Source organism: Benincasa hispida, chromosome 8, assembly GCF_009727055.1.
Source record: "Benincasa hispida cultivar B227 chromosome 8, ASM972705v1, whole genome shotgun sequence".
NCBI classification, from domain to species: Eukaryota; Viridiplantae; Streptophyta; class Magnoliopsida; order Cucurbitales; family Cucurbitaceae; genus Benincasa; species Benincasa hispida.
In genome coordinates, this window is record NC_052356.1 from 1,229,826 (window position 1) to 1,241,523 (window position 11,698).

The following is an 11,698-nucleotide window of genomic DNA, read 5'->3' on the forward strand; positions in this document are numbered from 1 at the left end:
TTTATCCATTTACCCTAACATTTTTAATCTCAAATATATAGTAATATCTTCAATTTGAAATAATTTTTTTTTATAAATAAAATAAAATATTAAATATCTGTATGAAATTTCGTTAAAAAACCTAATAAATTGGCTCTTGGACTAGACAAATAAGTTGTAGTCAACAGGTCAAATAATTTAGGCTGCATGAATACATGACTACGATCAAAAAATCTGAATGACTGCCAACTATTATTAATAAAATAATGGTTGAGAATCCCACGTTAAAAAAAATCAAGGAGACTCATACTTTTTATAAAATAGATGGGTTCTCTAATTATCAATTGTCAATTGATTTTGAGATGGAACATCAATTGTATCTGTTTTTTCCGTACACCGTCGCCAACCCCACAAACTAGCCACCATTATCGGTCGCAGCACATCTCCATACTCAATTTTCTTTCTCCTCCTTCTCGACTGCAACCTCACTCTGCCACGCCAACCTGCAAAACTCGATCTCAAGGTCTGTCGATTTTTTCTTCTTTAATTTGGAATTTATTTGGACAGTTGAGACACTCATACTGTTTGATCATCAACCTACACAGCGAAGAAACCAACATGGCGACGGCAAGAAGAGAGGTTTCGGTTTCAGCCCTGCAATTTGCTTGTACTGATGATATCTCTACTAATGTTGCCACTGCAGAAAGGTTTCACTATTTTTCTCAATGCTTTTTTACTTGGGATTTCTGTTGTTACTCCTCTTCCTTGATTAAGCTTCAATCGCTGCTTACTTATTCATCGCGTTGGTTGGTTTTGCTTCTCTTTGCTTTTGGTCATTATTGTATGGTGATTTGGTTCAACTTTTAGGCACTGTGATAAGGGATTCTTTTTCTTGTTATCTACAGGATTATTCTATCATAGCTGATGAATATTAGTTTTTATTTGATTACAGAGGTTTTATGCTGTCGTCTTTCTGTATTTACAATTTGGTTTTATTAATTCTTCTCTCTCTCTCTCTCTCTCTTTTTCTGTATCAGTTCCTTTGGCTATGAATCTGACTATAACACATGTGAGCTTATGAGATTTCTCCTCTAAATTCTTTCTTGCTGAGATTTTTTAGTACAACACGGGATCCAACCTTCAACCTCGATTTTGAGAATACATTCAACTTTATATACATGTGTGTGTATATATATATATTCATTTATTCTATGTTTATGCTTCCACTTGAAGGCTACCTTCGAATGCTGTTTCGAGTTGGTTTCTGAGTATGTGTTTGATACAGCTTGGACTTCTAATTCATTTTCTTTAGCAATGAATCTGATTAAAACACGTGAGCTTATTCTATATATTAATGCTTCCACTTGAAGGCTACATTCGAGTGCTGTTTCGAGTTGATTTCTCTGTATGTGTTTGATACAGCTTGCACTTCTAATTCTTTGCAGGCTGGTTAGATCGGCCCATGCAAAGGGTGCAAACATAATACTAATCCAGGTATACGAACTAGAAATTGTAAATCTATAAACTTTTCCCTTTGAAAGGTTGAGTTTTTTGCATTGATGCTTGCTTTTTTAATTATATATTTTAGACTTTTAGTTCTAGAGCACGGCCACAAAAAAAGAAATTAAAGCTGCCAATTGTGAGAAACGGATGAAGAATCGAACTAAGAAAGCTGCTTGAAGCATGGCTTCCTTGCAAATTAGCAGTGAATAAACAAATGGACCAAGAATCTGACTTCATTGTTCACATCAAGGAGGCAATGGGAAATAGGGATTTCCCCCCTTTAAGAGATCACACACAATTGGTCTTTTCAAATCCAGAGGCCAAAGTGACATCCTATGTAGTACTTACTACTTCAAAATGATAAAAATATCAATATTTAAATGGAAATGATTTAATTAAAAATATTTATGAGGAAATACAACTCAAACCTCAAAAAATGTGAAGAAATCACTTAGAGAAGTTTCTTCCAAACAAACGCAATCTATTAACTTTATACAACCTAGAATTGAAACAAGAAGCTAATCAACCAACCAACCAACACGATTCAAAGGCAATATGTTATTCAAGGAAAATGATATATATAAGAGCCTGAATCAAATGCTAGTGCAGCATATGCATAAATTCAGAGAATGTTTCGTTGGGTTTTATCTTGTTGCTGTCTTCTTGTTTAAATAGTGCTTTATACATCTATTGCAAAGATCCTGACAGACGAGACGAGATACAGTGATTCTTTGTTGTTTTACTCAACTGGTAGCAACTAGCTGTCTTCTTTCTTTCTTTCTTTCTTTGTTTTTTATTTTGCTGCCTAACTTTATCTCATGGATTTACCCAGGAACTGTTTGAAGGTTACTACTTCTGCCAGGCACAAAGGGAGGATTTTATTCAACGAGCTAAGCCTTATAAAGGCCATCCTACAATTCTTAGGTAAAGCTGAATTGACAATGACATGTCTCTTTATGTGGCATTTAGGATAGGTTTACACTTTATTAGACCTCATAGCAGAGGGACAAAGATTCATTATTGACTTCATCTCTTATAGTTACTTTTCTGTCAGACTTATTATCTGCTTTTTGTCTAGGATGCAACAACTTGCAAAAGAGTTAGGTGTGGTAATTCCTGTTAGTTTCTTTGAGGAAGCTAATAATGCCCATTATAACTCCATAGCCATAATTGATGCTGATGGGTCAGATCTTGGACTTTACAGAAAGTCCCATATCCCAGATGGACCAGGTAGAGAAAAAGCATAAATTTCCTTACACAGAAATTTGTGTGTTTTTCTTCTTGTAGTTTTTATATTTAACATTCATTTTCTACAGGCTATCAGGAGAAGTTCTACTTTAATCCTGGTGACACGGGGTTTAAAGTGAGTGCTTGTCTTTATTCTTCTTAGTCTACACATTATGTGGAAAATCTGAATTGAATTAAATAACAAGTGGAGCTCATGGGGAACCTTTTTGGTGCTTGAACAGGTTTTCCAGACAAAATTTGCGAAAATTGGAGTTGGTGAGATATAATTGTTTGCTTCTTTCACTATTCTAAAATTCTATAGTTTTGTCATAATCTTTTAGAAGTTTCAGTTCGGTCCTTAATCATTTCAGACACTATAGCTAGTTACTACTGTTCACTAATAGAGAAGAGTTAAATCAAAAGGAAATGTTGGCATGCCATGTTGTTTGTTGATTGATGCATAAATCTATCTATTTATTTTGTTTCTTTTTCAAAAGGAAATAACTCCTTTCATTGGAAAGAGACTAATGCTCAAACTACAATAATAGAAACAAATAAATTTGCCAAATACACATGAATCTAAACCAAAAACCAATCGAGAAATTAAGATGGTGGGAAAAAACAGCCCAATTAAGACAAATATCTTGAATGGAAAAGTATGCAACCCAAGAAAATCAAGGGGATTACTAAGGGTTTCCCCTGGTGACATTGACAAAAAATTGCAATTATTTTCTTTTTAAAGGAAATAAACTTTTCATTTATCAATAAAAAGAGTCCAATGCTCAAATTACAAAGATACTTAATAATTGAAGCAAACTATAAGACAGAACAGTGCAAGGGGATTAGCAGGCGTACCCAAACATCTCAATTAGGTTGACACCTCCATAATGCCTTCATCACATCCTAGAAGTTACATAATGAAGAGAATCGATGTTCAACATAAGGAGAAAAAGGTACAGTGGGGATAGATATGGGAGAAGAGAGAGAAGAGAGCATGGTTCTAACGGCGTTGTTAAGTAATGAAGCAACCAATTTCCACCAGGCAACCAAATGAGTATGCTTTGTCTCCCGAGGATCCATATTAGTACTTGCCAAGCCAGTTTTGTTTGGTTTAACCTTCATAAGCAAGCCTATGCTCATTCATTTTTAGAATGTGAAATATTTTACCCACCTCAAGTAAAATTAGGTAGTGATCAGGCAGAGAAGGGTAACACTCGTGACACTCAGAGAATAGGTAGCGATCAGATGTATCCCTCTCCTTTTTCTCTACCCTGAATGGACAAATTCAATATTTTACTTAGGGGGTGAGAAATCTATCAATAAGTGAAAATATAGTTAGTTCCCTTGTATTGAAATTAGTGTAGGAACCATTTCAAGGTGGGGTCTGGTTTGTAGCTACATCTTGTAAATGTTGATTAAGGTTTCTCATACTTTTGGCTAAATGGATTCCTACGATCCTTCTACTGGACATTGGTAAAGTAAAAAGAAAAAACTATGTAACCCGAGTTGCAAATTTTAAAAACTGGGTTCTTGGATATTAATATTATACATCAATTCCTTACTAAATAGTCTGCATGCCTTTTTATATGTGATTCAGACTTTGATCCCAGGTTGAAGACTTTGTTCACTTCCCTTTTTTTTTTTTTTTTAAATTTGCATTTTATCTTATGCATTTAAGCATTATATTCAAAACGTAAAATATTTTAATGTTGTGGCTGGTTAGTGCTAAATAGTGAGGACGATTCTTTTCCATCTTTAAACTTGACTGTACTTTTGAATTAAGAACTTTATGGTCTAATTTGAAAATGAGCAAAGTTGGTTGTTGGAGGTAACATGTAGTTTTCTAAAAGTTCAATGCATGTAATACTTGAGAAAATTTAAGCAACAGTATTTAGAAGGTAAATATGCAAAATCACTTTTATTTCAGCAATTTGCTGGGATCAGTGGTTTCCGGAGACAGCCAGAGCGATGGTTCTTCAAGGTGCAGAGATATTGTTTTATCCTACAGCTATTGGTTCTGAACCTCAAGATGAAGGACTTGACTCTTGTGATCACTGGAAACGAGTAATGCAAGGGCATGCTGGTGCTAATGTGGTATGTTTCTAGATGACAACATACCTAAGTATACATTAGATTAGCTTAAGAATTAGTTTTTTTTTTTTTTTTTTTTTATCTGGTTTTTTTGAGGGCCTTTTAAATGAGTTGTCTTTTCTGGAACCTCCTTGGCCTACTAATGAACAATCATTGAACAATTAGTATATTAATTTTGTGTGTGGATGTAAAGTCTTTGCTTTTAAACGTACTGTTTGGTGCTTTTGTTGGATACAGTAACTTACCTTAGGCATGACCTTGGATTCTCATACAAAAGAGAAAGGAGAAGTGTCTCCTCTACCCACCCTCTCCCTCACCGCCAAGTTCCATCATGACAGCCGCCAATCATTTGCCTATCTTCTAAGGGCTGGAATCAAAACCCATTTCATCTCTTTCGGTCGTGAATCCTTTTCTCGGCCTTGATTGAAAAACCCAAACCCAAAGTTTCTGCCTTACCAAACACCAGTGAGATTGATCCTTCTTTTTCAGCCTTAATCACAGCACCTTGCTCTGGCTCTCTTCAATGTTGAAGCAGTTACTCAACTCGCCTTTCAACCGTTTATTTTTCAAAGAAGACTTTCATAGACATGTTTTCTGCGTGGAAAAACTCTCCAATCACTGTGCAAGTTAGCAAAACTTGAAAGCCATGGAGGATGCTCCAAAACTACTGTCCCGGTAGGGAAAATCCAAAGAGTATGGGCATCTATTTATAGACTTGCTTGAAAACCATCTCCTTGAATCTCCTCTCCCTTGTACTCCATTAATGCACCCTCTTACCTAAGAAGCACATATACGGATATGAGACAAGGACACGACACATACACGGCGACACACCGTATATTAAAAATCTAGGACACAAAACGGCAAAGACACTTAAATTACCCTACAACATTTGGGTGTCCATCATGGATTGAACCCGTGACCCCTTGTGCAAGGACACGCGTATTAGAATATACATTTTAGAAAATATATACTATTTTTATACCAAAAGAAAATTCAAAGTAAATGGGTTGATGCATTTATAAGCTTAAAAAAACTTAGTTTGATGTATTTCACACTCAAAAGTTATTATTATTGTCATATATACATCTTTTTAGTCTACTCGACAAGTATTCTATGCATGTCTAACACAATCGTTGCACTAACAAGTGTCTGTCATGTCACATTCCCTCCTAGACTATCCTTTTAACCTGGAAGTAGATATGACTGCAGCAGTTACCAACCCTTTTGTTGGCACTTATTGCCTACTAACCTGCTAAGCTTGTCTAGAGACCCTGATAACATCAAACGTGTATAAAGTACTCAACAACCAACAATCACAACCACCAAGGTCTCATACATAAATAACATAAACAGAGTGAACTTAAATAAGATCTTAAGGACCCCAACTCACAAACTAGTCCCTATATGCACAAAACATGTATGCAAATATTTACAGACAAACACCTAAATGGGTTAGAAAACTAAAGTTCTTGTTCTTGAGTGGCAGAGCAGCAACAGAGTTATCTTTTGGGGAGTTGACCGCTACCTGGGGAAAAGAAACATGTAAAACGGGGTGAGCTACTAGCCCAGTGAGTGACTTAATAAGACATAGTTTTCCTACTTCTAATTGTACTAGAAAACAGTACAATGAAATATAAAATCTTTCCAAACAACTAAACATGAAATTTTTTTTATCATAACATGTTTGGTCATATAGCTTAAACTGATTCTTAGTTGAGAGTGAATCCTTTTGCTCAAACCCTCAACATCTAGCCTTAGTCGAGAGAGAACTCTTTTGCTCGATCTCTCAATGTCAAACTACCTACGTGCACGTGGTTATAACTAAGTACCGTCATACCTTAGGTACTACTGCTCAGATACCTTCTTTAAGTCCTTCAGTATTGAGCTTGATGTATTAAAATCTCTTTTACTGAATCATGTAAGCTTAAATCATAATAACATGAGTTAAGTTCAACATTCAAGCTCAAAACATAACTACCAACACATACCTCATGTTCTTGAAATAGTTTCAAACTAATACATGTTATAAAGCCTCACTTTGAAGAGTTAGTATGCGTTTGAAAACTTCATACTTCACGACTCTTTAAATAGCATGCATTGGAATCATACATTTGCTTGGAAAACTCTTTGTAAAATAACTTAGCATGAGATAAAACTTCCATTTGAAACATGAATTTCTAAAACATTATAAACACTTAGTCACTCACGGCTTTTGGCGACTCCCTAATGGATGATAAGCTTTTCCTATTGGTGTCAATCCTATGGACACAAATTATACTTTAGCTACTAGAAAGGGTCTCCCTTTTATGATCAACTTTCAAAGATAAACTTTTGATCTTCTTAATAAACGACTTCACCTCCCAATGCATACCTTCTAGGTGCTTCAACTTAGAAAAATTCTAGGTTTCAAGCTTGGCTAGGCGGCAACACTAGTGTCAACGCATGTCCCACCTTCGGCCTTGCCTTGTCCTAGGCGTCAATTTGCTGCACACTAACGCCTAGCTCCCACACACTTGGCCACACTTAGCCTCCTCAAGAGCTCGTCTAACCTCTAAGAGCAAAACCAACGCATAAGGCCACTCTATGGCAACACTTAGCCAAATTTTTGCCTTGCTAGGCTAACTCAAAATTCATCCGAGAGCCATGCTTCACAACTTAACCTTTCCTTCTTTTCTTCCTTGTTCCTTACCCAATTTCCCTACAATTTGACATTAACTCATAAGTTAACCCATTTAACAAACAACTACATCAATGAACATTTTCAATTAGGGAAAGTAGGGTTTGGGGTTCACACGTTACATGTCCAACAAGTGTCAGAGTGTCCAAGTGTCGGACACGGACAAGCTAGCTAAACTAAAGTGTCCATCCTCCGAAATAGCATTAATGTCTCTCCTCTGCCCTTTCCAAAGCCACCCAATAACCACGTTTCTTTTGACCTTGCCACCTTGAACCTGTCCTTCGTTGTCATCCTTTGTAGACAACATTTCTACGACGACTGGTATGTCTTACTAAATGTCCTTAAACAGAACATAAGTGATTTCTGCTCTCTTATTGCTTTTCAAGCCAACAAGGCCATCCTATTTTGTGAAAGTGCCGAACAAGCAACTAGGTTAGTGAACATCAGTGGTTGGTACACAGTTGGAGATTACCAAGTTAGTTATGAAAAATGGGGACATAACACTCTTGCCAAAGACTAGAAAGTCCCTTCATATGGAGGTTGGATAAAGATAAAAACTTGCCTCTTGATAGATGGAGCATAGTCGCATTCAAATATATTGGTAACACTTGTGGTGGCCTGATTGAAATTGCAAAGAAGACTTTACTTGAATGGACATGATGAAGATTTGTCTTAAGGTAAAGATCACACAGGTTTCTTGCCGATGGAGATACACCTACCTTCATTTTCCTCACAGGAAACTATTGTTTTTGTTGATTCTTTATTTAAGTTGGAAAATCACATCGAGTATGTCACCAGAGTGCATGGGTCGAAACCCAAAACAATGACTAATATACCTACCTGCCAGTGCCATTGTCAAAGCGAGACTATCTATGCCACACACCCTGCGACCACTGTTATTCAGATCCCCCCATATCAACATAGCCCCCTCTGTAATGAAAAGACCATACATTCCCTGCTCCCCCTCATCAAACCACAGCTCATACCTTGAACAACCAACTGGATACCTCTCACTCTAGGTGCCTCTTAAGGGCTCGTTACACCTTTCTACACCCTCGGCCCAACATACTAACCCTTCAACCTTCCTTTGAACGAAGCCACCACATTTCTAAAGACAAAGCAACCAAATTCCCTATCTTTATGGAACATCTTATTCATATTTCTATATCTTGGTATAAATTCACCCCACACTTTTGTGATTACAGTCTTACATCTCTTATTGCACATTGGAATAGCTTCTTGTAAAACACATGGCTTCTATAACCGTTTTGTAATTTCATCTCATCAATGAAATTTTGTTGAATGTTTCTCAAAGAAAATAGGATTCTCATTATACCACACAGTCACATGCATTTTGTATGGTAAAGAAACCTCATTAATGTAAGAACATTCAGGTGCCATTAGTGGCTTCAAACCGCATTGGAACGGAGATTATTGAGACAGAGCATGGAAAAAGCGAGATCACGTTTTATGGGAACTCTTTTATAGCAGGTACTATGTAAATAATATGTCATCTACAAAGCATCTTGCACTGAAGTATGCATTTATTTTTTGCACATAATTGGATTTATGAGAAGGTGCTAGAGAGGAGAACAAAACAGCCAATTTCATTGCTGTTTCGGCATCCTCTCTTGGTGATTCTTTTGTTTGGAAATTGAGCTTTCCAGGTTGTATTCTCTCCTTCATTCATGAGGAGAGGTTACTTTATTTGGTGGGGTGGTTAGCCCATTTCCAGTTCTTTAAAAAAAGGGAGAAAAAAGGTACTATATTAATGTGAATTATTTAATGACAGGACCAACTGGAGAAATTGTTGCTGCTGCTAATGATAAGGATGAAGATATTTTAGTAGCAGAGTTTGATCTGGATAAAATCAAGTCCAAGAGACATGCTTGGGGAGTATTTCGCGATCGCCGGCCAGAGCTATACAAGGTGCTTCTGACTTTAGATGGCACCAACCCCATTTTGTAAAATTCGGTCTTCAACTGTGTCAGTTTTCTATTCTATAAAGTTGTAAAAGTTTAGGCATAAACAGCTTCCATTTCCCTGTTTATTTTCTAAAGATTAGCACAAAGAAGTATTTATTAAAATAATAATCTAGTTTTGAAAGTGGGAAATATTTATGACTAGCTTTTATATTACATTTCTGTTCCAAATTTCATTTAATCCATAATTTTCTACCTGTTTCAAACATTGGGAGATGCTTAGAGTTCTCAATTTGCACACATTTTACATGAGTTTCTCTTTTATTTATTACCATCGTTTATGGGCTTTGATTTCCTGTGGCCTTTGTATACTTTCAGTTTCAGTTCATCTTAATAAAAGCTAGTTTGTTTATATAAAACCACCACGGGCCCTTTTTTCCTTCACGCAGACTCACAAAATAACCTTTCAAATATATGAGGTGTTAGTTTTCCTTAGGAGATGATTATCTTCTATTCAACTTTACTTTCTATATTTCAATTTATTGTTCCAAACAAGGCAAAAAAAGCAACACGACTCATGAAATAAACTTTGAAGGATAGTTGTAGTGCTCAATCTAATTGAAGGTTCATTGGATGCTAGTTCAAAACATTTGAGTTATATCTTCCCAATTTTCACCCTTGTTTTTTTAGGAACTATTGTGCAGATTTCTCAATGAATTTACTGTGATCTAGAGTGTTCTAGATAGTCCAAGCTAGGAAACGAGAAATCTGAGGTTCTTGAGTTTCTCTGTTTTATTGAACTTTGTTCACTCTTCCCAAAAATAATGCTCAGGATGTTTACATTTTCTAAAAAGCATTATCAGTTTTTGCCAAAGTGAGCTAGTTTAACGGTAATTGACATGGCCTTCATCCCATGAAGTCGAAGGTTCAATCCTCCCTTCTCGCGGTTGTACTAAAAACATTATCAGCTTTTCAGAGACTATTTTGCTGTGTAGTGCATGAGTTTGTCATATTCTCTTTTTTGTAGTTAATAAGATTGGTCTTGAGAATTACGATTCTTCCAATTTTGTGAGAGGTTAGGAACAATTCTGAATTGATCGTCAATGTTCTTAATTATTGTGATGGATTGTTTCGCCCCATGGAATTCAGTTGGTATTACCCCAGAATCCCAGATGCTGTTTGGTAAAATATGAAACATAGATCAACGTTTCTGAAATTAGAGTGAATCGAATTGGACACAAGATAAATCCTAGGGAACAAGGCAATCATCATGGGCTAGTTTCAGCCTCCTTACATTTCCCAATAGTATTTTCACAGTTTTTCTCGTTGTTGTTGTCGTCTTCTTCCTTGGCCTCTCTGGTCTGCTCATGTGGTACAAGAATATGCAGTTTCAGACGTCCATTTTCTCTAGAAGCATGTAAAAATTCATGGGTGGGAACTCTTACTTCCTTCAATATAAACCTTCCACCATACCTATAAGATTTGAAACCAACCCAAGGCTTCCCATTCTTTCCCATACAAGAAATTGGTGGAGGAAAATCTTCCCTATTTGCTGATTTTGTCCTGTTAATCATTCCAGGCTTCAAACTTGGATGCTGAATCTGTTTTTTTAAGGTATTTTCCTCTTCATCTTCCCTCTGCCATACCTTTTCATCCATCCCCTCTTTCAAATCCTCAACATCATCTAAGCTTTCATATCCAAGCCCTTCTGTGCAGAGTTGTAGGCTTTCCGAATTGGTCGACGAGAAGCTATTGCTTTTCCTATGGAAGCTTGAAGATTCACGTTCACCATTTGAGAATGATGGTTCTTTCCACAGGTCATCGGTGGATGGAGAGTTCAATGATTCTGTCAAAGACGACAGAGACGAGAAAGAATGAGGAACAAAACTCTCTTTGAAATGAAGCTCTCCGAAGATCTCAGTAAACGACGACTGTTCGGTCGGCTTCAGAGGCATAATCTGGTTCCATGATGAGAGCGTTTCAAGAAGGGTTGGACTTTCTGGTAATGGGTTTTCAAAGATGTGTTGTAGGCTTCCACAGGCAGCCATGGCTGGATAAGTCTCTGCAGTATTTGCAGAGAAAGACAGAGAGAGAGAGAAGTTGATAAACTGTGTTGTTTATATATGGTTGAAAATGAAGAGAAATAGAGGAAGAAGAGATGGGATTGTTCTATGAGGTTTGAATTGATCAAAAAGAAATTGCTTTAAAGAAGGAGAGTTCCTGGCTTTTGGGGACCTGGTGGTTGGAGTGGAATATGGTTGAGTGGTTTTAGAACCAAATCTAAATTTTGTGGTTA

General features: G+C 36.5%; 2 protein-coding genes across 2 annotated transcripts; one reads left to right on the top strand and one right to left on the bottom strand.

Moving 5' to 3' along the window:
- Positions 1–341: 341 nt before the first annotated feature.
- Positions 342–9,643, top strand: LOC120083114 (N-carbamoylputrescine amidase). Its single transcript, XM_039038670.1, has 10 exons — positions 342–502; positions 585–686; positions 1,425–1,473; positions 2,315–2,406; positions 2,561–2,712; positions 2,799–2,845; positions 2,952–2,985; positions 4,637–4,803; positions 8,875–8,971; positions 9,273–9,643. The coding sequence occupies exons 2-10, from the start codon at positions 598–600 to the stop codon at positions 9,446–9,448; spliced, it is 903 nt and encodes a 300-aa protein (XP_038894598.1). The 5' UTR covers positions 342–502; positions 585–597; the 3' UTR covers positions 9,449–9,643.
- A 1,027-nt stretch (positions 9,644–10,670) lies between these two features.
- LOC120083094 lies at positions 10,671–11,450 on the bottom strand. Its single transcript, XM_039038648.1, has one exon. The coding sequence runs from the start codon at positions 11,448–11,450 to the stop codon at positions 10,671–10,673; it is 780 nt and encodes a 259-aa protein (XP_038894576.1).
- Between the last annotated feature and the right edge of the window lie 248 nt (positions 11,451–11,698).

Coding starts and splice junctions, on each gene's coding strand:
- LOC120083114 (XM_039038670.1), top strand. CDS start 598: ATGGCGACGGCAAGAAGAGAGGTTTCGGTTTCAGCCCTGCAATTTGCT. Junction 2,407..2,560: donor GGCCATCCTACAATTCTTAG/GTAAAGCTGAAT, acceptor CTTTTTGTCTAG/GATGCAACAACTTGCAAAAG. Junction 4,804..8,874: donor GGCATGCTGGTGCTAATGTG/GTATGTTTCTAG, acceptor AAGAACATTCAG/GTGCCATTAGTGGCTTCAAA.
- LOC120083094 (XM_039038648.1), bottom strand. CDS start 11,450: ATGGCTGCCTGTGGAAGCCTACAACACATCTTTGAAAACCCATTACCA.